Genomic DNA, 25,393 nt, shown 5'->3' with positions numbered 1-25,393 from the left:
TTTAAGAGCTCACTGTTGCAACTTGCAACAAGAGTCTTTCACTAAGGTTTTTGTGTGTTTTTCCAGGTTTCTGGAAAGGCAAACTATACTGCAGCATGAATTACTAATACATGTAAACATTGTACTGAGCAGTAACAATAGGCCAAACCCTTGATTTTGATAGGATCTGTCAATAGATGCAATTGTCTTTTGCTGTATCATCAACCATGAAAAAACATCTTTGACAAGCTAACATTTGGAACTCAGCATACAGGCATGGTAAGTCGAATTAGTGCCTTTATTCTACAGCTACAAAAGAGGTTTTATTTGCTTTGTGTAAGAAGCATAAAAATGGACAGGTTTCGCTATACATGAAATACCCAGCGAACAATGTGATTTTGAAAAAAGTCCAATTCTGTCCTCTGTAAAAAAAATTGTATTATATGTACTTAAAGGCAGAATTGAGTAGATTTACCATTGATTATACATTTTGATTGTACATTATTTACTATTTTGGAATGCAACTGCAGATAAAATGAATCAGAGTATCACATCCCGTCAATGCATTCTTAAGTATTGAAATCCCAGTGAAGTCAGTGGAAGATGTTTTTAAATGCATAGATGAATGCAAGCACCTAGCTCCCCTGACTCAACCAGCCAACTTGCAACATTGATGGATATAATGCTAGGAATTCCTTTGAAAATGTAGCCAATAAGTGTTTTCTTAAATCACCTAGATTTTACTGCAAATGCCAAACTGAGAAACTAAACTCTGATCTATGTTACACTTTACCAATATGATGCAGAAGTTCCTGTGTCTGTTTAGTCTTCTGAAGGCAAATGATAAACTGGTGTTTATTTCACTCCTCTAAACTGTACCACTTCAGCTGAACAAAACTTGAAACTGAGGAGGGAAGCTTTCTATTTACATTACACCAGGGTAATTTCTCAGCTCTCAGTGTTTCACCATTCTAACTGTAACAAGGCAGTTACAGAAACAAATTCTGAAGAGTCAAGTAGCCTGGAGCCTTGGTAGGTGATAATGTGTGAAGTCTGGCATAGAACAACAAAAATTTCCTTCCTCACAGGACAAGTGATTGACTTTGTATGCAATTCCAGACCATCAGGTCCATGTGAGGTTCATGCTACCCAGCAGGCTCCTCAGACCTGGGCTCTTGGCATTTAGGTTGATGGTCAGACAGCACAACCAGCCTAACAAAAAAAACAAAACAAAACAAAAAAAAGGCAAGGCAAGATGAAGCTTTAGTTCTACATTAAGAGTGGAGCATCAGGAAAATGAGACTGTTACTTGCTTTCTGCTGCCAGCAAAGGATACACGGCACCCAAGGCACAAAATGCCTGCTTTGGTACCCTGCAAGTTTCAACATAGATATTATTTGCTGGTCTAAACTAAAAAGTAGTTGGAGCTGTAGGTAGTTATTTTTTGCAGACATGGAGTTTTCAACTTTTTTTTCTAGTTTTTCCATGTTCATCAAGCTACACGTTTTTGTGTGGAATTCTACCACAGAAACAGAAAGAAGATGAAGACTAGAGTTGGCTGGTTGTGCCATTTAATTTCCCAAATCCAGATCTTTCACATACTTCTGTGACAAAAATGCTAATTTAAATGCATTTCTTCATATGGTATTCAAGTTCTCACTCCTCTTCTTGGCAATATATTTGAAAGTGTCACAGTTTGAGCACCTAACCTGGCCTAAATTTAGACTTAGGAGCCCATGGGAAAACCCTGTATTCATTTAATACATCACAGAGGGATATGGTTGGGAAACACAGGATAAATTACTTTGTACATATTCCCTGATAGCAACATTGGTTTATCTCCCACATACTGTCCTGCAGCTGTTGTTAATGCTTTTTACACAACCAAACATTTAGAGTTGTTGACTGAAGTGGCCAGAATTTCACATGTATTGGCTATTCAGTGCAGACAGATGCAACATCTCTTACAGAAGAGCTCAGATTTTATCATAATAGAAGCCTTGCTAAAAGTCTGTGCCACACACCTGTTTAAGTATGTCCGCCTCAAAAAACATACCAGAGAAAGAAGAGCTTCACAAGCATTAGATTTATTTATTTTTCCTTTTTTTCATGTGGGCAATCTCTGTTTTGTTTTGAGTATATACATAGGCAGTAATTCCACACACACTATTTACTATCACATTCAAACACTACCATACCACCCAGCAGTACGAATTTGGCCTCGATCAGACATGCACACAACTGCATGTATGTGAGAACAGTCAGGCCTGACAATTTTTAGTTTATGTTAACTAGTGTTTATGTTGGCTGCAGAGGAATTGGAGATATCTAATGCCAAAAGAATCTTGAGAACCATCTTTCCAAGCCATTTCAATTGTAACCACACAATCTGAAATAGCCTTCTGGATGCAACAATGACAAAATGAGGGATTTGAGAGAGGTTTTCTGTTAAGCAGGAAAGAGGTAAATCAAAAGTGTCTTCTCAGCAAAAATTACCAGCTCTAAGTAACATTTTATTTACTAATAACTCTTTGCAGAGCCAGTGGAATTCTGATCAAAGAAGCACTTCTCCATGTACACCAGGTCCTTAGTGTCTCCTTCCCAGGACTGAAGAAATGAATTACAATGAGAAGAGTATATGCATCTTACCACTGGCAGTAAGTGAAATAAATGATTATGCTCAGTTGTCTTCACTTTGTGCTAAGAAAAATCTACTACTGCAGACTTCAGAAACTGCAGGCAGACTTTCCCAAGTGGCATTCATTCCAACCTTTCTCATTCAGCTTCACTAAATCTCAATAATGCTTCTACGGCTTCAGCACAAAAAAAAACCCAAACTTGTCCCCATGCCCAAATTCTCAATTGTATGAGGAGCAGTCAGAGAAAACCTACAGGGGAAAAAAAAAAAAACAAAACATACTTTGTAGTCAAAAATATTAATAAAGGCTCCATAAATCAATATTAGCTCTCTTGTTTTGAATTCAACCTATCTGGGATCAAGAACGCTGATTCGCAAATAGATGGCTTTGAATTGTTTTGAGTTTTAAGCGCTTCATTTCTAGTTCTTTAACAAAACCAAGTCATATTGCCATTAAGCCAACAAATTCAGTAAAATTGCAGAGTATGTGCCATTATTTTTCCAAAGGTTGCCTGACATATCTAAAAAATAAAAGGCTGTTATTTATCTATGCTCTCTGTTAAGAGTGGATGAAAATACATGAAGTCTAACTACCCCAAGAATTCCTCTGGGACAGTCAAAACCAAACTCTGCATGTCTTTTTCATCTAGACTGTCGTCTCACAAGGATGTTGAAAAATTAATTAAATTGCAGAAATGGAGACTTGAAATCATCACTGTGACTCAATCAACAGCAAAAAATAGCAACAACCACCAGTCTCATAAAAGCATCAACTATTTGCCCTCCTAAATTCTGTATTTTAAAACTTTGTTCAATGTAACTTTTGCCTGAAGAAGCAACAGAAGTCAAGAGTTTTCCTGCTTCTGATGGAACATACCCTTTCAATTCAGTATTTAACATTTCTGAATGCACTTTTTCGAAGAACAAGCTGTTTTCTTCAGTGTACTCAGTTCTGTATTTTCTTTTCACTTCTAACAAGTATAAATTCACCCAAAAGCATTTGAGAATCACTCAGCAATCACAACCCACCACTGCAATGCTGATTCACAGCTTCTGCAGTGACTTGGGGGAGAACAAAGTAGCAGTATGTGATCAGATCAACATTTGGAAAAAAAAAAAGCTTAGATGCCAAATTTTGAACTGAACTAACCAAAGGCCTTTTTGCTTCACAGAAATGCTCAAGTTGTTGCACAGTGCAAAGTTCATCCTTTTTCTTTTTTTTAAACATCCAAAGACTGTTGACTTCAACAATTACTACTCCAACCCAATCATCAGTGATTCACTTTATTCAACTCAGCAGCCACAACTCTGGTCTGTATCTTCCCATTGTTTTTTAAATGATTAATAGTTCTTACAAAGCCTTCACAAGAAATCTTTATTTGCTTACCTAAGTTAAAATATCTAACCTCTTCCACAACATTTCTGTAAGTGCCTAAAACAACAAGCATTTAGTGGGTATCAGCTGACCTTGTACCATCTCCTAAACCAGCATCACTATAATGTGTTCCAGTGATATATACAGGAGTTTGATCTCTTGTTTCTAAACTCTAGGATACACTACTTTTTAAGATAAATCCAGCTGAACAAATACTCTGTTGGAGCTCTGGTAGCTGTTGCAAGTACATTGTCTCTTTCTTGCTGATCATACTCCATTCTTCTGTTTGGGTAGTGTTATGGTACAGTTTCCTTCCAGAAAGCCATCTCCTCTGTAAGTTAATAGCAGAACCTATCTGTTGGGCTACTACAATACAGAAATGTTTCTCAGCTGAAAAGCAGAAGCAGAATGTAGTAGCTTCTTGAATTTTTGTAACTGACCTTAGCAAAATAGTTAATCGCTTTTAATTAAATTTATCCAGGGAAAATTAATGTTACTGTGAAATGTGAAATACTTCTCATAGGCCTGGTATTTGTACAATCTTCAGAGGCACTATGCATCAGGCATTATGGCCAGGATCTGACAGTCTGCAGCATGATCTAGTAGAAGATGAAACTCTGTATTCTCAGATGGATTAACATTAAATACAAATTCTGTTCAGTAGGTAATCTGGACAATTGTGGAAAACAACACTCAAAGGCATCTTGGTAAGGGGTGGGTGGCAAGAGTGAACATTCTCAATTATATTGCAAATGTTTTTTATTCTAGTTTTAATGGAAAATTATGTATGAATCACTGGTTTTTTTTAATTTGGTCTCTTCATTTACATGTGTCATATAAACCCAGTACCAAACTATAAGAATTCAAAATAGCGTGTTTAGATAAGGTATGTAAGAAAAATAAACAACTAGTTCACTTAGCTTACAGCACAAAACTGTGTGCCATGCACTGAACAGTCATCTGTGTAATCCACAGAACTGCATTTGCAAAGATGATTCGTAGAGTAACTGCCAAGGATCACTGGAACAGTGAATGTCTGCAGAACCAGAACTGTGAACTGTCAATCTCTGGTGATTTTAAGGACCCAACTTGACAAAAGTCATAGGTGAGCCCTAATGTCAATGCCAGTCCTGGCTGACCTTCAGAGGTCCCTTCCAACCAACATTAATATGATTCTGGGATTTCACAGTACTGTTAAAGACTGCCACATTCTTAATGAATGGATTAATGAAACAAAGCGTCACGGTCACAGAATTTTTATACTCAAGAGCAGACCTTTAACTAAATATATTAGGACAACAGCTATTGACATATTAAAATAGTCCCAAAATAAATGGGAGAGAGAAGTATGTAAGACATCCTGTTGAAATAAGACTACTTTCTCAAAGTTGGATGATCTCTTTCTCCCTTAAAGCATATGGTATCAAGAGAATATATTAAACCCATTCTTCTAACTACATAGTTACCTGAAGCCTTACAAAGCAAGCTTACAACCTTGTAAACATTTATATATTTTTTAAAATATTGTTTGCAGGTTTTCCCACATTTATGGTAAAGAGAATTTTGTTTGCACTACCCATTTCAAACTTTTTGTGCAACCTCAACCATTCATCAAAACTTTGAAGTGAAGACAGTCATCTCTTTGGAAAAATGAATAACTGCCTAACAAGAAAGGGCTGGACATAAGAAATCAAGGTTCAGGAGAAGAAAGGCAAAGATGATGCTTATGTGTATTTCTCTACATCACTGACTTTCTTTTAACCCCAATATGAGCGTATTATCAAAATCTCGCCACAGTTTTAGAGTTTACTACTTTAAAAATGTATTCCAGACCCTTCAGGAAAGCAAAAAGATGCAACTGCTGGACGGTTCATCTGGTGGTCTGGCTCAAGGAAGGGCTTCTATGCGGCGGCGTTAAGAAAGGCCCCATGCGGGACGAACCCCGTTAAGAACGGTGCCGGTCTTGTAATGGATGACAGCCACCTCCTGGGCACCGCTGCCAGACCACGGAGGTTTACACAGACCCGCCAGTACCGGAGAGCCGCGAGCGGCAAACGCCGCAACTACGCGCCTTGGCCGCCCGTCCCGCCATGCCCGCCCTGCCCGGTACCAGCCGGGCAGACAGCGGCCCCAGCCCCCGGGCCGGGGCCGGCCCCCGTGACGGGGCGGAGGGACACGCAGACGCACGCACACGCACTTACTTGATGTCCTCCCAGACGGCGGGGCCGTAGTTGCGGATGACGAGCAGCTCCAGGGCGTGATTGACGAAGCCGTACTGGGGAGCAGAGGCGGCGGCACGGTCAGGCACTGAGAGAGCCCCTTCCACCGGCCCGCAGCATCACACCCCATCCCTGTGCCGGTCACCCCAGCAGGAAGCAACCTCCCAAACATCACCACCATCCCCATCTCCCCCGCAACACAAAGGGCTGGGCCCGGCTCCCCTCACGGTTCGCTGTTCCCAAACCCCTTCCCTCCCATCATCGGCCCGACCAGACCAGACATCCTCCGTCAGCCTCAGTCTCCCAGGCAGAGAAGATGGCCCGGTGGAGCTCACCATGGTGCCGTCGCCGCCGCCGCCGCGGAGCAGAAGATCGGTCCCAATAGCCTCACCACCTCCCCGGCCGCGACCGCCCCGAGTGGCACCCGCCAATAGCCAATGGCGAGAGCGGCCGCTATTCTAGTATCCAATGGCAGGCGCGGCTTCTGTGCTGTCGTGCAATCAGAGGTGGAGGCGGGACTGCGAGTGGTAGGGAACACGGCGGTGCGGCGGGGGCTGGATGCGTGGGAGCGGCGGGAGTAGGGGGAGTTGGCTGCGGTGGAAGCGGAAAGGGTCTGCGTCTTGGCCTCTTACTTCTCAGGTGCTGCAGTAGCGGTGTTTGCTGTCTCTCTAAGCCGCGTGTGGGGGAGAGAAAAAGAGGGGCAGGCCTAGGAAATTATTACATCGCTCGCATTCATTCACCCCCATTCTCGCCTCCGCAGGGAACGCTTGGGACGTCTGTCCTACAGTTTCCTTCGCATCAGAAAGTATTTTCCAAGTGCTTATCTCCAGCTAGAGTCGATGGGACTCGCCTGAGACTGAGCCAGAAGATGGAACGAAAAGCCTGGCGGGTTCCTAGCGGTTTGGGTAGATGTGTGCAGGGCGGTAGTTGGTGAGTCGGGGACTGCTGACAACATGCCAAAACAAATTCAGATAGCACACAGATAGCATCATACATTATCAAGTACATGCCACAAAAAAGGAGAGCAGCACTTGAAAAAAACATTCAGTTTAGAGCCCTTTGTACCATCTAAAGACTTGGCCTCAGTGTATGAAAAATGCTAAGGAGACTACTAATGATTTGTTTTATTTTAAAGAATAAAAAAATATATTCAAGAGATAGTAATATTATCTAGAAGGATTATGGGATGAATGTTTTATGTGCTACTACTGTTGAGACTGTTGCTACATGAAGCAGAGCCACAGATGGTAATCAATCCAGATAGATTAATAGTATGGTGGTGCAAAGTAAGTTTAAAATTGGAACTGTTCATGTACCTCATGAAAATTGTTCTTTAAAATCAAAGATGTAGTATGTGTGTTGGAACTTCCATGTAAGTTACAACTGGCATACAAAATCTTTTGAAACCTCATCTATTACATGGTGAACATTTGAATCTGTGTTAAGGTCTGTTAAAACTTCTAGTAAGTGAGAAAACAATTTATAGGTGGATAGTCATTGGAAATTTGTCAAAGTCATCTCAGTAGGCATTCCAAGAACAGTAGAGGCAAACCCTGCTTTTATTTTATATACATAGGCATAGCAAAGAATTGTAGTCAATTTAACACATTCCAGATCTACTGGGGAAAATTATTCTAGGTTTTTTAAAGGATGACCAAGAGCAAAATTCCCAATATAATATGTTAGAAGTATGAAAATAAGATGCACATTTTGAATAGGGGGGAGGGGTAATAGGAAAAAAAAAACCAACCAAACAAAAGAAAAACCACTACTGGTTTAAGATTTCTGTGTAGAAAACCAACTAAAAACTGAAGAGATGCAAATCTCTCAGAATCTCTTCAGTCTCCAGGAAACTGGCAACAGAGTTGATGTAAGCTGTTGTAACCTGGCAAAAGGCTATATTTCCCTATAGCTGAGAAGTGGTCCACTTGCCACCAATTAACTGGGAGCTGAGTACATCATCTTGCCATCTGATTTTCCTGTTTGTTAAGAAGAGAGTTTTGGGAAAAGGGGAAAACATTTTCTACAATGGAACTGTTGTTACACCTTTTGTAATCTTTGTGTGCCCACTGGTGGTAGTGAGTCTACACTACTGGAAGATCTAAGACAACACCTGTGAGTCTTGTCCTCTTAATGTTGTACAGTCTTCCTACATCTATAAAATAGTTTTAAATATACAAAAATGTCAAGAAAGTCCTGACAGCATGTCTGAGGCAAGAAACAAGAAGACTGGATTGAGAATCAGCGTTAACATCTCAATTCTTCCTAAGTTTCAAGGGAATCCACTAGCCCAGTCTGTATATGGGGTAAACGCTCATGTTCATGAAAATGATAGAAAGATTACATGAGATTCTTTTTGGATATGATTTCCAGAGAGTAGATTATCATGGCAAATTTGGGTACCTAAGTGACACTTTTTCAAAAGTGCTGGTACCTGCAAAGGTCAAAATTGCTTCAGATAGTTGTGACATTGCCTTTCTTCTGATTTGCTTCAGGCTTGGTAGGTTGCATTTGCAAGTTGTTCTTGCAGTTATGGCATCGTAATACAAGGGGAAGTTCTAGCATCCAATATGAGGTTTGTAAAATATGAACTGAAAACAACACAGGCAGAGTTAAAGCAGACAATGATTTAGTTTTCTAAAGTAGGGATCTCCTTTTCAAAGTTTGGAAAATGCTAGATTAAAGATGTAGTTTGCTGAGAGGGACCATCCTCCATTCCAGCTGCCTGCTCAATCAAGACTATGTGGTAGGTCTTAGGCAAGATTTTATTTCAGTGGAAGGAAAGTCTTTAAGTCAACAAGATAAAGTATATATTGGACTAAGATGATAATACTGCAGTCCTAACAATGTCAGGACTGTTAGATTACATGCATTATGCACATCACACAACCTTTTGGACTGCATCTGATGCACTTCTATGAAGTCTGCATCTTATCCACTATAGCAGGCAAACTCATTCCCATCTGGGGACCCTCATGCACTAGGTAAAGCTCAAGATCTGCTGTTCAGGTGCTTTTTGGTATTCAGGAATAGGAGGGTAGCTGTGACAGTATCCACAACTGTTGGTGTGAAAGGAGTTTCTTGGAAAGTGTTTCTATAACTGAAATCCTACATGGCACCTTCTTCACTTTGTGTCCCAATGAAAATATTTCTCAGGAGCTTCCTGTGCTGACCATTAGAAAGCCAAGAGCTGCAGTCAGTGATTACAGGAGAAAACAGCTGTTGTACTTTTTAAAGTTGTGGCATAACCTAGTTTTCCTGACTTAAGATGCAGACCTCACCTGGAAATTCTTGTTGAGATCCATGAAAGCAGGAAGTTAGCATATGCTGTATCTTTTATGCTGTAGGAAAAGGCAGTTGCTGAGACAATAACTTTGGGAAGTCCACTAGCTGGCCAATAACATCTACATTCATTTCAGTATGCTTTGTTAATACACAAGCATACACAAGAACAAAGTATTTTAATAAGTTCTGGGTTTTTTTACTTTGGACTTTGCTCTTACAGTTTGTATGTAATCCTGAATAGAAATGCTGCCTTGTGTGGTATTGTTGGATTTCACTTACTGAAGATGGAATTATTTTACTGGCATCAAACTGAAATATGAGTGTTTTCTAGTTATCCCTTTGAAATCATAATGGTTTGAGACCTGACATTTGCAATTGTCATAATACTGCTTCTCAGGTGTAGAAATATGCTCACTTCAGCAAGATTCATTTTCTCTACTGTACCACTATATACTATTTCACTATAATATTACATCCATTTTCCAATACTGGTCCTCACAACCTATGACTGAAACAACCCTCAGTATGTCAATGCTATTCTGCAATTCCATAACATGCACAGATTTTAGCAACTCTGTGGGCCCTGTTGCATTCTCCTCTAAGAGTGTAATCATAGCAATGCAGAGCAAACTATAATATATCCAAATCTCCCCTAACACCTGCAATCAGTGGAAAGACTTCTCTTAATTTTTCCAAACTCCTGGGAGCATGTTCAAAGCTCCTGGGAACATTTTTGTCCTCTCAGTATTTCTATGTCAGATTTTGTTTGAGGTGAAAAAAATATTTGAAGATGGAAGTGTGTCGTTCCCTTAATTTGCCTTTTAATATCCTTGGACATTACTGCATTTGCTCCTCTAGTTTATTTCCCATTACATGCTCTGCATTCAGGATAAACGTGCCATTTGTTGGTGAAATGGCACAAGTATTTGAAACTTTATGCTGCTCAGAAGATGGGAAACAATTTCAGAACAGATCTTCAAAGGAGGCCTTTTAATGGGGCTGCAAAGCAATGTGCTATTTTCCATTTATACTGGGAAACCACTGGCTCACTTTACTGTCAACATCAAAAATCTGCTGAAGCAGATGAGACACATGACTTTATAAGGTTTACTTTGTTTTGGATTCTTTCAGCATTTATTTGTTTGACTGACTCTCCAGCTAACTGCATATTTAACATTCAGATCCTACTGTTTGTGCCCAGGAGAGTACATATATTTAAACCTTTGCATCTGGATACAGTAGACATTCCAGAACCATTGATTGTCTTCTGCCTTTGTGCTTCAGTATCAAAGCAATGCTGAGTAACGTAAGACAGTGACTTACTCTCTCCCATTGTACTGCAGAAAAGGACTGCCAGTAAAGCCATGCAAACAGGGCTGGGGAATTAGGGGAAAAAAAAAAAAAAAAGCCCTGTATCTGTTTTTTTTCCTTCCTGTAAAGTTGTGAGCAGCTATACTATCAGTGATGTTTTTAGAGGTCTCTAAAGACTCTTGTGGCACAGATCTTGAAGACTTTTGAGGTAGAAAAAGGAAATCCTAGCTTTCATTTCAGAAACAGCAGCAAAGTGCAATTTGGTTCCTGTCAGGGCTGACTTCTGATAAACTGGAGCAGGGCTTTGAAAGCAACACAGTCCCTCGTATGCTATATGGCAAATAGCCACAAAAAATTATTGCTGTTGCAGGAAACAAAACCTCCCCTTCCACTGCTTTTGCAGAACAATAAGTAGGCATAAAAAAATGGTAGCAGCTAAAGTGGCCTGCTGGGTTATAGGATGGGTGGGGTAGAAAAAGAGTCTTCTTGCCAAGATTCAAGAGAAATTTCTCTTAATTCTGATGGCTTTCATCTGGAAGTACAGATTTTGCATCCTTTACTATCAGGTGTTCTACAGAGAATGCAGAAGAAAATGATGGGAGAAATAAACTTGGTTTGAGAGAGGTCTGCATTCTTCCTTTGCAGAATTTCACGGGAAAAAGTTGATCTGTCCTGAGGCTCTAGTGTGTTCCAGTGCACACATCACTGTTTTGTCAGTTTCAGTGTTTGTTTGCTTTGGTTTTGCACAGTAGTTCAGAGAGAAAGAAAACATCAGCTCCACACTAATTGCACTTCCTCTGACACCAGCAATGAGAATTTTTTTCCAACATCTCCCTGAAATCTTACCAGGTGTTGAGTGAATGAAGTAAAATTAGTTGAATTCTTTAGCTACAGCTTTCACTTTAGCTGTGTCACTGCTAAGATTCAAAGGACTCACTTTTCATTTATTTCAAGTCATTTACACCTCTTTAGAAAAGAAACTGCACTGTGATAAAAGTGTGCCTTCCATCATAGTGTAAATGTGAACATGTATCAGCCCCACAGAATCTTAATGAACTAATAAAATACAAATTCACATAATAACAGAACTCCTTAATATAATACTAAGGTATTTCTAGTTATATAAATAGCATTGCAGTCTCTGAAGGTTTTCATGGTATCATACAACACAATACTATACAAGACATCAGCTTAAAAACAGCTGGTTTATTTCCTCGCAAAATCTCCTGATATTACAGCAGCTAAACTGCCTTCTTTTTATGTCAACAATGTGCTTATTGGCTTTCTGACTCCTTTTTTTTTTTTTACCACTGGCTTTAATTCAAGTGAAAAGATTAGTTAAAAATTATTGTCCCTTATTAAGTACATATTCATTCAGCAGAACACTTAAACAGAGGAACAGCTTCAGTGAGATGTAAATCCTTCAGTCAGGCTTAAAGCTAAACATAGATTTGTGGGTCTTTTAGCAGAACAAGTCTGGACATTTTAAAGCACTTTCTTGGATCATTGTCTTAAATACTTCACTGAGAGTCATGCATAATGTTTCACATGTACGCATAAGCACCTTATCAGGATTATCTTCTGAACTAAGGATGAAGTCTTTAACTTTTTGAAGGAATGTTTTCAACTTTTCAGAAAAAAAACAAAACAAAACAAAACAAAACAAAACTTAGTGAAATAAAAAGGAATTTTACAGAAATTCTATCCCAGCTGGTAATGTAGCCTAGGGCACCTTCAAAAATAGAGAGTAATAGAAGTAATGTTGGAAGATTAATTTGATCTCTAATAACAACTTTGGCCTAGGGCACATTTTATTTTACAAAGATACACTTAGGAAGATGTCAGGAACTGCCATGAACATCTTACTGAATTACAGATTTATGTGAAGTCTGGCTTTGAGAATCCACCAATACTCCTTCCCATTTGATAAATATGTAGAAAGAATTCTTTTTTATTTAAAAGCCTGTTTGTTATTTAATATTCAGCAGATGAACGACAGGGATGGGTAGATTCCTAATGACTTCAGTCATTAGTGACTTAACATCGTGAACATACTGAAGAATCAGTAGTCAAATACTCCCACATTTCTAAATCCAAGAGCACCCATGTGGGACTGCTACTAGCCTCTGGGTATTTATGTCAGTGGAACAGAACTGTCCAACCAAAATAATGTAAAGATCAGTCACCAAGATTTGCATAGTTCTTGTTTCTTTGAAACACTGCTGTTAAAAGATGTTACAAATATGTGTGCTTGTGTGTGTGCATGCATATATATGATGCACGCAAGAGAGAGATGTGTGTATATGTACAATATACAGAAAGACTTTCAAGTTACATTTTGTGTCACAAAATTATTTCTAAGCATCTTGGATGGATATAGGAGATCTCAGGCAATGGCCAGAACCAATGTTTCGAGTTTTGCTCAGAGGCTGCTTACAGAAAATCTTAATTAAAATATGCTTTTACGATGTTCTTAGTGCTAGTCCCTTAGGTTTTTCTCAAGGCTCTGATGGTACATGTTCTGTTACAAAACAGTAGGATAAAACAGTGTATTAAGTTTCAGAATGAATCAGTCAAGTTCAGAAAGTTAACAGAATGGCAGTTTAGTCCTAATGTAATGGTTCCCTGTAAATATTCAGAGATCAAAACCTGATTTTGTTTCAGGTAGCTTGGTATGTCAAAACCCAGGAGATCAAGAGATCAGAATAATAATTAATAATATTTAATACAACTGGAAATATTTGTATATGTGTAAGAAGTTCATTTCTCCAGCCTGCAATTTGACAGAGACCACACAGCACAGCAAAATTTCTGTGCAGAATCCTAAACACAAGGCTTATAACTATTCTGCCAGTTCTAGAGACAGACCCTTGAGAGTTCTCCACTCATGTTCTACCATCCACAACTGAAAAGCTTGTACTGTGGTGATATCAATGCTTCATATATGTGTTCATAGGTTTTAAAGCATTTCTCTTCATCTGTAGATTCCCCAGGCAACTATGAAGTGAGCGTGCCATAGGCATTCCAATATCACGCCATACCCACATCGCTTTCCTTGAGTAAGGATCATAGCTTTGAAGTGTTGTGCTTCTGTTCCATTTTAGACAGCCTGACTGGAATTTCCTTTCTAAGCAAACACTCCAAAACATCTTTTATTACACTTCTTTTAAAACATTTCAAAGAAAACATTTATTGCTCTTGTACATAATAGCAAGTGGATATTATTTTTGTAAAGAACTAAAATACTGTTTGATGATTACAGAGACTTTAGTATGTGATAATACAGTGATTTAATCTATATTTGTTTTATACACAAAATAAAGTTCAAGAAACAGTAAGCGACAAACCCTGCTATGTGTATGTGTATTAGCTACAATCAGCAGCCTGATCCAAAAGACGCTGAGCACCCTCAACACATTAACTCCAGTCAGTGTTAGAAGATGGTCGGCAGCTTCTAGGATGGGGCCCAAATGATGCACTGGAAGGAGGATGTGATAGCAGTGACAATATTTTAGTGTATATTTTCGTATTGAATCACTAAGAAAATATTGTAATAGTCATCAATAAGCACCAGCTCACAACACCGAATGTGGCTGCATCACTTGCACATTACATTTCCTGACACACTGCATATATAATACATCTAGAATTCTCAGCACAGAGAGAACTGAGAGAGTTATTACATAGTACTTAGAAATTACCACAGGGAAAACATAGTTTTTAGTAGAATCTTCAACAGTGACATTGCAACATTATTTTAGTGACTATGTTCTTTATGCAAAGGAAAAATAAAAAGTAGTCAGTGACATACTTCCTGAAATTTTAATACTGGCTTTCAATTGTTATCAACCTAAAGTGCTTTCATGATTCAGATATTTTAAAATCTTTTTTAATTTATACAAAAACTCTAAGTATTTTAAAATTTATTCCATACACCTCTGAGTGTACAATTTAGTCTATGCCTGTTTCCTCCCCCAAAAAATTGGCATTGCCATCTCCCAAATCTCTCTTTTGAAACCAAGTCTGTGAATTTGTTCCTTGAATATAAGCATCCAGAAAATAGCAAATTCCAGGGATATCACTTGGAAAATTTGGTGGAAGCTCTTCTCTTGAGCGAGGTGTGAACACAAAACCTGGATATTCCTTTAACAACCTAGAACAAAAATGAATCATGTTGATTAAAAATTAATCAGTCACTGTTACTATAAGCACAGATGTTCAGTAATTCTTCATGTACAGCAGAGCAGAATCCCATATAATAGTTATTAACTGACAATATAAAAAAATACTCTCTATTTGGTAACCTTGATGACCTGTTAACCTGTGCACCAGTGCAAAAAGGAGTATGGCCTCTCTTTTTTTGTCTGGTCAGTGTTTTGCATGTAGGTGCTGTTTGTTGTAAATATTTTCAAAACTCATTTAGTACTGAAACCTAGCTCAGATTTGCACATGAAACTGGCACCATAATTAATGTTTCAACTAATGAAATACTGAAAAGTTTATTAACTATTCTGATCTTACCTACTCTTAATAATCTTGCTTTTTTGCTAACAGCGAATAGAAGCAATAGTATTGAAGATCCTCAGGGCAACTAGGAGGATGTATCCGAAGCTTACAACCCTGGACTTCAGGCATGCAGACTTTGATCACTTCAGGGATTGTGGGACAAAGCCCTAGCGGGAAGAGGGGCCCAGGACAGCTGGTCAGTGTTCAAGGATCACCCTCTCTGTGCCCAGGAGCAAAGTATACCCACAGAGAGGAAAACAGGAGAGAATGCTAGGAAACCTACCTGGATGAGCAAGAAGCTCCTGGACATGCTGGCACACAAAAAGAAACTCTACAAGGAGTGGAAGAAAGGACAGCTGGAATGGGGGGCATCTAAGGAAGCTGCCTGAGCAGCAAGAGCCCTGGTTAGAAAAGCTAAAGCTCAGTTAGAATCTAGCCAAGGAGATCAAGGGGAACAGTAAAACTTTCTATAGGTATATTAATGGTAAAAAGAAGACTAGGCAAGTTGTGGGCCCCCTCAGAAAGGAAACAGGTGAACTGATGACAAGTGATATGGAGAAGGCTGAGGTTCTCAATGACTTCTTTACCTCAGTCTTCACTGGCAAGGGCTCCAGCCACGCTCCCAGAATGATGGAAGATAATGGCAGAGACTGGAAGAAGGAACTGCCCATAGTGAGTGAAGATCAGGTTCGTGGCCATCTGAAGAACCTGAAAGTGTTCAAGCTCATGGGATCCAATGAGATACACCCATGGGTGCTGAGGGAACTGGTGGATAAGGTTGCTAAACCACTCTACTATATCCCAAAAGCCATGGCAATCCAGGGAAGTCCCCACTGACTGGAAAAGGGGAAACTCCCATTTTCAAAAAGAGAAAGCGGAATGACCCAGGGAACTATAGGCCAGTCAGTCTCACCTCTGTGCCCAGTAAGATCATAGAGCAGATCCTCCTGGAGGCACTGCTGAGGTAGAATAACAAAGAGGTGATTGGGTACAATCACCAAGAGCAAATCCTGCCTGACAAACCTGGTGGCCTTCTATGACAAGGTCACAACTTTAATAGATGAAGGCCAAGCCACTGGGTCAGAGCAATCGCAAGCACTGATATAGGCTAGGCAGTGAATGGCTTGAGAGCAGCCCTAAAGAAAAGGACTTGGGGGTGCTGGTGGATGAGAAGCTCAACACGAGCCACCAGTGTGCACTTGCAGCCAGAAAGCCAATCACATCCTGGGCTGCATCAAGAGAAGTGTAGCCAGCAGGTCGAGGGAGGCCATTCTTTCCCTCTACTTTGCTCTTGTGAGACCCTACCTGGAGTAATGGGTTCAGTTCTGGAGCCTGTATTACAAGAAAGATGTGAACATGCTGGAGCATGTCCAGAGAAGGGCCATGAGGATGATCAGAAGGCTGGAGCACCTCTCCTGTGAGGACAGACTGAAAGAGTTAGGGCTATTCAGTCTGGAGAAGAGAAGGCTCCAAGGAGACCTTATTGTGGCCTTCCAGTATCTTAAGGGGGCCTACAAGAAAGCTGGTGAGGGCTTTTTCAGGTGTCAGGTAATGATAGGACTAGGGGGAATGCAAAAAAAATAGAAATGGGTAGATTCATATTGGATGTTAGGAAGAAGTTTTTCATCATGAGGGTGGTAAGACATGAACAGGTTGCCCAGGGAGGTGGTAGAAACCCCATCCCTGGAGGTTTTTAAGGTCAGGCTGGATGTGGCTCTGAGCATCCTGATGTGGTGTGAGGTGTCCCTGCCCATGGCAGCAGGGCTGGAACTAGATGATCCTGGAGGTCCCTTCCAATCCTAACAATTCTAGGATTCTATGAAAAAGATGCACTACACCCAGTGGTCTTCTGTATCTGGGTTAAATAACAATGACTGGTATCCAAGCTTTCAAATAACTACTGCAGTATACACGAGCTGTGCAGGGTGCACAGCTTATCAATGTATGTTCAGAATTGGTGTACCAATTAAAAAGAAAAAAAGACTAAACAAAATGAAGGTTAACAAGCCTTCAACAAAACCAACAAACACACCACAGCAATAATAACAAGAGTTTACCATTTAACCAAATTCCCTATTTTCTAGGCACTCAGAGAATTAATTCTCTTCTTTTTTCAACAATATACTGATTTCAGATATTTTTCTGAGATGAATACACAGTTATGCAGAAACCCACTTATGCATAAGATACAGGCAAATCTTGTGTGGACAAAGTCTCTAATAGGCTTAAGAAAATACCATAGTCAGTTTCATTCAAAAGGATTTTCCCTATGGACATGGAAAAAAAAATCACTGTTAGCCAGCACTGTTCTTGTAACATACATAAGCACTGGTGATGCTAATGCTGTCTCTTTATTTGTTAGGAGTGCATGGAAAGGTTACTTTCTGTGCGCCCCCATATCTGTGCTACCTTTATCTGAAGATAATCTAAAGTTTAGCATTCTGTAAATCACACAGCAAATGCTGCAGGGGATGTCAGGATCCCATGCCAAATTCTCTGACATTGGACACAGAACCTTGCCAGAAGGCATTATCAGATACATAGCAGTGGGCACAAGCTTAGTAGGAACTGTCTGTCCAGGCTACAGCAATGGCATATTTGCAGTTATTATACTCAACCAGCCATATTGCTTTGTGAGAGACTAGTGTCACTCCCTAGAGCTCATTCTTACACAACTTTTGGCTACTCTGGAAGAAACAATATTCTTTATCATCTCAGTGGCATAAAATTTAGACCTGGACTTGCAGTTCAGATGTAGACTGTTGTTACCATCAAATTCAAAGCAGATCTTTATTATTTTAGGGACCCATTGTCCCTATAGGTGTCTAGCTCCAGTAAGACACTTTTACTTGCCCATGAATATGTTGCAAGGGAATATTTAAGTACAATTAAACAGAATATAAAAGAGAGTATTAGGTTCAGACTGTATTTCCCACAGGACAGCCTGCTAGCTGCCTGCATAATCACATAGCACACAATACTAAAAATATCTGATTTGAGTGAATAAATAGTACAGCCTAAGTTCCATACTAAAAGTTTTAAACTGAGTTGGGATCAAGACCTGTATAAATTAAACACTAGCATGGTTGATTCATTGTGACCTTTTCATTCATATCCCCATGTTCCATTATGTTGTTATTTTCAAGGGCACCTGTAACAAGTTTGGCATCCAGTTCACACTGCAAAGTCACATAACTCAAAGAGAAGCCACCTATATGAGGGAAGAGAAAAAACAAAACAGCAGGAGGTACACAGCTGCAGGGTAAGGAACAAAATTGGCCCAGACAGTCCATTTATTTAAAATGTAGCATCTGAAAAATAAATATCTGCTGTTCTATTTCTTTTTTTTCTTGCTGGTGCTAGTTGCGTTCTGACTAAAAATAACCATGGTGCCTTCATGAGCAGTCAGATTAAAAAGGAAAATAAACAGCAGTACTTCAAAGAAAAAAAAAACAACAAACCAAAACCCACAGCAAAGAACAGGGAGATAATGAGCTATTACAGTAACCACTTCATATGAAATATGAAAGATCGTACCTGTAAGTTGTTGGGCTGACATTTATTTTCCTAGGTATGCTGCAAGATTCAAACTTATTGGCAAGAGTTACGTTATTTCCAAAAAGGCAATAGCGAGGCATTTTAACCCCAACAACTCCAGCGAAGACAGATCCAGAATGAAGGCCAATACGCATCTTTAAATAAAAGACAGAAAACAGCATTATTAGGCAAAATAAAATGGTTATATTCAGTTATAGACATTCATCCTTTACTAAAAAATAAAAATAAAATGGAGTAACTATTGTAACTTGAATCAGTACTGTGTCTTTAAAATGTCTGTATTCTGATCATCACTGCCTGTGGAAACTAGGGACGTTTACCTTGCTTTCCATTCATAGTAAGTAATGCTTACTATAAATAAACTTTGATAATCATATTATAAAGCATCTGAAACATTTCTGTTGTAACTCACACTCAGATTTTTGAGTTCTCCCTAGCTGGTGCTGCTTTCAGTGTTCCTTTTTTCTTTCTTTCTTTTTTGAGATGTGTGCATTTTCTTATGTGCATTATACATCTGTAGATGTGCTTTCTTCGGAATGGCACTCTGATACATGGCATGACGTTGGGAAGCCTGCATGTCTACTCTGGGTGCTACTCTTTACATATCAAGAGAATGTCATATCGTAAAGAAGTCACAATTTCTAATTTTGAGCAGAAAAGCAAAAAAGCCTGCAACAAAAGCAAAATCCACTCACATAGCAAAGATGGCTGAAATACGGACACTGACAAACAAGTGTGATTTAAAGTAAGCCACTTGCAGTCATGCGTTTGACATCTGGTATATAAATGGACAGTGTGACATATCTCTTGCTTTGCAAAACAGCCAATGCTTTTATGAAACATTTTATTAAAATAGAGGCATGCTTTCATTAAAACCAAAACTGTTCAATTTTTCTCCCAAGAAGCTTCAAGTAGGTAGTTATACAATTTTTTTTCTATTTTAAAATTACTTTAAAATACATAGTAACATTTCCCAATCAAAATTGTAGAGGTAGCATCTGTGTGGAAATGATAAACACATTATAATATTGTCAAGATGCTTCCAGACCGTTTAAGCTTAATTTAATTTGATATTGTGAAATACACAAAGCACAACATTTATTTAAAATACAATACTGCTGTTCCCTATCATAAATGCGGAGCCTGTAATCCTCTAATTACCGTTTTCTTTGTCTTGAAATACAAATATCCCTTCATCTAAAATCAAAGAAGCTGGAAGTTTTCTAAATGAATCAATAAACAGATAAATGTTAAAATGAGCAAATAAAAGACAAGAAACTGAGACACCCGTATTAAAAATAATGGGGCACCACTGAAGGGCATTTGAATTTCATAGAAGGTGCACATCATTTGTCATGCACAAAGGCCTTTTTGGGGGGTTTTGATAGTGAAAGGTAAACCTACACAAAAAGTTCAGTACATATATATGTCCTCATTGAAAGGAAGCCACTGATGTAACTACCACTGAATCTAACAGTTACTTTGACAGCATTAACACCATCATCTTATGGTAGTGGTTCATTATCAGACTGTAAAACAAGAACTGCAACTGAATCCTTTAAAGATGTGTGGATTACTGCACTGAGAATATGCCTTTGATGATTCATACATATACCTGCTACCTCAAAAGGCTTAGATATTATTTGATCTAATTTTGAGAGAGGATTATTCTCCCAGTTTGAAAACAGTAATGCAATATTCCATACCACTGATACTGAAACAAAACCTGCTGCATGTCAGCACGCACCTACTGATTTCACTACATTAAAGTCTTTTGGGTTGATTTTCAGATCTGTGTTTCATCTTTACCTCTCCACAAAACTCTCATTCACAGAACAAAAAAAGCCAGTTTCTTCAGTGGTACACAGTTGATTCCCCAATTTAGGTCTCTGAAACTTCCTTGAGACAAAAACCCCAAAAGCAACTGAAAACCACCCCCTTTAACCACCTAAAATACAATAAAATATATGACCTTGATAGGCTCTCCATGGGGAGACACCACCTCATCTGACAGTTCCATCATCTTCAGAGCCATCAATGCTATTTGAACAGCATGGGTTTCACTTTCTTTGTGTAAACCTCCAGCGACACAGTAGGCATCTCCAATAGTCTCAACCTAAAACAGGCAGATTGTTCCTTACTGTTAGATTGTTTGACATGTTAAAGAATAGCCTGTGGCTTTTGTACAAATTCTACCTACATATTGACTCAGTCTTATTTGTTATGCTAAATTATTTAAGAGCTGGGCAAATCCTGCAGGATCATTCAAAAGGAAAAATTGCACAATGTGTATTTACTGCTGGGCATGACGCTAAAATACTTTTCCTTGCTTGCCTGCTTGCTGCCAGGCACACTTAGTTACATTAAACACCTATTTATTCCAGATTCATTGCACTGTCATTAAAATTAATGGGTTTCTCCCTTGGCTGTGTGAATGGCTGATTCTGTTGATTTTCTTCTGTGGTGTTTTTTTTATTTTGGTTTGGGATTTGATTTTTTTGTTTGTTTTATTTTTATTTGGGTTTATTACTTGTTTCTTTTCTGATTTATCTTAATATGTCTTCCTCAGAATGAAGGTTTAGGGCAAAATAATTTTTGGACTTCTATTATCTTCTATGCCATTTAGTCTTAATTTCATTTCCCGCCCCAGAACCCCACAGAAATGTAATAAATTGTGTACCTTGTAGACATCTAGCTCTCCACATTGGTAATCAAAGCGAGTATAGAGCTCATTAAGCATGGTGATAACCTGCATAGGTGAGCATTGGGAACAGATGGCAGTGAATCCAACGATGTCAGAGAAAAGCATAGTGACATTATTAAATTTCTTGGCTTGCACAACCTGTCCCTGCCACAGCTGCTGAGCAACCTCTCCAGGAAAAATTGAGAACAGGAGATCTACAGTCTTCTTCTTTTCTTCTTCAAGTGCTTGATGAGCCTGCTCAAGGGTTGCTTTTAGCTTTCCTAACCTCTTCTTCAGTCCATCCTGAGCTCTAGCCTGCTCTCCTATCAGAACAACATCTCTCAGTGCATTGTGAATGGGAATATCTGAGAGGTACAATCCACGTCCAGTAAAATCTTCTAGTCTATCCACACAGGGAGATCCCAAGAATAGTATGGCACTGGATTCAAAAATATAGATCATTTGGCCTTTAAGATCCATTACCTGAAAAGTCAAAGAAGCAAGAATTCATGAAAATCATGAATCAAGGCTTAAAAGAAATGTTCTCTAGAGTAAAAGAGTTTTGCTGAAATGTATGGAAATCAGACTGGTCCAAAGTCATTACATTCTCTTTTAAGAGAAAACATAGGGTGCTAAACCATAGAGCCATCAAATACATCTATTTTCCTTGAGCCTTCTGGTGCAAAAGTTCAACCACACCCTAAGAATAAACACCTAATTATGTTTGAGTATCAGTTTTAGCTTAATAAAGAGAAAAAGGTAAGAGTTTTGTGCATTTTTGTCTACTGCTAAAATGCTACTGACTATAGTGGCCTATGAATTTCTGCTAATAACTCTAGTGTTTAGTTCCTGAAATACTAGCTTTGAAGACAAAATGAGAAAATCTGCTTCAGTTTTATCATAGGATGTTCAATATTCACTGTGATTTAAGATTAAAGATATAAATAGAAGAATTTATCCATTTAAATCATGTAAAGAATCAAAATATTAAGTGTGAAATGTTTTTATGTCCCTTTTATATACAGTTGAGTAATATGCAACAAGGTGCTGCTTAACATTGTTTTGAAAACCCAATTTTTTAAGAAAAACCTGTTACTAGTCTACTGGTAGACTTTTGCCCAGGTGGCCAAGAAGACCAATGGCATCCTGGCCTGCATCAAGAATAGTGTGGCCAGCAGGAGCAGGGAAGTCATTGTGCTCCTGTACTCAGCGCTGGTTAGGCCACCCCTTGGTACTGTGTCCAGTTCTGGGCCCCTCAATTTCAGAAGGACATTGAAACTCTTGAATGTGTCCAGAGAAGGGCAACAAGGCTGGTGAGGTGCCTCAAGCACAAGCCCTATGAGGAGAGGCTGAGGGAACTAGGATTGTTTAGCCTGGAGAAGAGGAGGCTCAGGGGAGACCTTATTGCTGTCTACAACTACCTGAAGGGTGGTTGTAGCCAGGAGGGGGTTGGCCTCTTCTCCCAGGCAACCAGCATCAGAACAAGAGGACACAGTCTCAAGCTGTGCCAGGTAAAGTTTAGGCTCAAGGTGAGGAGGAAGTTCTTCACAGAGAGAGTTGTTAGCTGTTGGAATGGGCTGCCCAGGGTGGTGGTAGAGTCACCATTCCTGGAGGTGTTCAAAAGGGGATTGGACGTGGCACTTGGTGCCATGGTTTAGTCAGTCATGAGGTCTGTGGTGACAGGTTGGACTTGATGATCTTTGAGGTCTCTTCCAACCTTATTGATTCTATGATTCTATGATACGGAAAACAGAGTCTGCTACCCCTTATAATTATTAAACTGTTGTCTAGTGCAGAGAAAGATCTGAAATAAAGTAGTTAATCAGTGCTACAATTTTCTCACTTCATTAATAATTAGGTGAAAACTTTATTACTGTTCTTCATTTGAGTTCTTGGGAGTGTTGACTCTGAACTAGTAATCCATCCTGGAGTGCCTCAGCTGCATATAACCTAGAATTCTGCTGTGGCCAGTGATGAATAAAAGTAGTCATTGAATATTCAATGTTTTTTACTTTCCCGGGTTATTTGCCACAGACCCAGCTTTGGCAAAAATACTAAGTAATCCCATCAATCAATACGAAGTAGAATAGAATAGAATAGAATAGAATAGAATAGAATAGAATAGAATAGAATAGAATAAACTGGGTTGGAAGAGACCTTCAAGATCATCGTGTCCAACCCCTCAACCAATCCAACCCACCTAAACAACTAACCCATGGCACCAAGCACCCCATCAAATCTCTTCCTGAAAACCACCAATGATGGCGACTCCACCACCTCCACTGATACTAACTGGGACCTTCGCCAATTGCTTCTGGTGAAAACATCAGAATATCAAATATAACAAAATACCAAAGGCACCAAAGGCTGAACAAGCACAGGAAATGTCTACTTTCCCCAAATCCTGGAGCAGTTGCTTCCAGATGACCGAGGAATACTTTGGTAAAACTTTCCCTGCCACTGTCTTTCTGCTGAAGATGCCCTTATTCTCAGAAATATGGCATGTCATTGGCTTTATCTCAATTTACTGAGTTTATCTCAAAATTTCAACCTTTTTTTTTTTTTAATAAAATCAAGTTAACAGATTTTGCCTGTGTAAAAGGTCTAAAGCAGAGTTTTGACTGAATATTTGCTTCAGAATCTGAATTGCATTAGACTGCCCTCAGTAAATCATTATTATTCAGTTGTATTAGATATTGAGGGGTAGACAATGACAAGTGCACCATGTTTTGTGGCTATCTTAACTCTGAAGAAAACAAATTCCTCACAGAAGTAAAAGTCTCTTACCATGGATGATGATTTCATATCAGTATTATCCCATCTTCTGACTCGTACAGTGAACTGCATATTTAGCATCGTCATTATTCCACTAAAAGTGCAGCTTACTTTGGGGGAAAGAATTTCAAAATACTCTTCAAAATTTGACTTTGCTTGAAATTCTCTTCTGGTCAAAAGTCTTCTTATCCCATTTCCAATTTGAAGAACTGACATATCCTTGTCAAACATAAAATGGAATGGGAAAGTCTTACAGAACACAGAGGCAGGAATGACAAGGGAAGACTCTGGTTTACATGGAGATAAGGAAGGTTTTGCAGTTTTGACTTGTATGGAGTACAGCAAATAAGGCTGATTTGCAAACTCAGTGCAGTCATTATGGAAACAAGGAGGCATGAGCATCACTTCCACTTCAGTTTCATACAAAATATGAGCTGCTGCTTTAATAATCCCAGATAGAATAAGACTTGTGATTTTCTTAGGAAAGAAATAATACACATTTAAGAAGTCCTGATCTTTCTCCAGGCATAATATGGAGGCCTCTTCAAGTCTGTCCTTTTTTCCTGCTTCTTGGCTGTGGCCACTTTGCTTCAGCAGAGTAGTGAAACTGTTCAAGAAGTCCTTAAGGGTTCCTCCAATAACTCCTAATATATGTTCATCCTCTTCATAGCATATTTTGAACAGCTCTTCACCAAGAGATTCCCGGAGAGGCTCCACGGGAACACCTGCATGGAACCATATTTTAGTCGGAACTGCACTCACCATGCTCAGTTTCAGACAAACCTCCACTACTTTTCAGCCTAGATGAAATCAGATGAGCTATAGCCTTCCCTGATCCACCTCTGACACCTGAGGGCCCTCTCATGTAGGAGTCCTGATGTAACCAAAGACAAACTTTTGTTACCTTTAAAAGAGGCAGACAGTAGGTTGTACTTTGGAAAGATCCAAGGCTCAGTGTTCCTTGTAGAGATGTAGACAAAATGAATGTACATTTTGACATGGGATTTAACCCAATTAAAATAATTTTTAAAAGTAAAAAGAATACAAAGTAAGAATAGATAGAA

The 25,393-nt window shown here is 39.2% G+C and overlaps 2 protein-coding genes across 5 annotated transcripts in view; both read right to left on the bottom strand.

Moving 5' to 3' along the window:
* The window catches only part of GUCY1B1 (guanylate cyclase 1 soluble subunit beta 1), a 46,086-nt gene extending 39,465 nt beyond the window's left edge, over nt 1–6,621 (bottom strand). Inside the window, exons 1-2 of the mRNA XM_054165532.1 lie at nt 6,547–6,621; nt 6,194–6,267 (exon numbers count right to left, since the gene is read on the bottom strand). Coding sequence (XP_054021507.1) covers nt 6,194–6,267; nt 6,547–6,549 — 77 coding nt within the window. The 5' untranslated portion in view covers nt 6,550–6,621. The remainder of the gene's footprint in view (nt 1–6,193; nt 6,268–6,546) is intronic.
* Nucleotides 6,622–14,040: 7,419 nt separating this feature from the next.
* Nucleotides 14,041–25,393, bottom strand: part of GUCY1A1 (guanylate cyclase 1 soluble subunit alpha 1) — a 33,112-nt gene continuing 21,759 nt past the window's right edge. For all 4 annotated transcript variants that reach the window (XM_054165501.1, XM_054165521.1, XM_054165493.1 and 1 more), the window contains 5 exons: nt 24,342–25,054; nt 21,552–22,037; nt 20,844–20,987; nt 18,851–19,005; nt 14,041–14,960 (listed from right to left, as the gene is read on the bottom strand). In XM_054165501.1, coding sequence (XP_054021476.1) covers nt 14,759–14,960; nt 18,851–19,005; nt 20,844–20,987; nt 21,552–22,037; nt 24,342–25,054 — 1,700 coding nt within the window. In that variant the 3' untranslated portion in view covers nt 14,041–14,758. The remainder of the gene's footprint in view (nt 14,961–18,850; nt 19,006–20,843; nt 20,988–21,551; nt 22,038–24,341; nt 25,055–25,393) is intronic.

The sequence above is a fragment of the Dryobates pubescens genome, chromosome 1, assembly GCF_014839835.1.
Source record: "Dryobates pubescens isolate bDryPub1 chromosome 1, bDryPub1.pri, whole genome shotgun sequence".
NCBI classification, from domain to species: domain Eukaryota; kingdom Metazoa; phylum Chordata; class Aves; order Piciformes; family Picidae; genus Dryobates; species Dryobates pubescens.
Note: the sequence above shows the minus strand (reverse complement) of the source record. Positions and strands in the feature narration are given on the sequence as shown.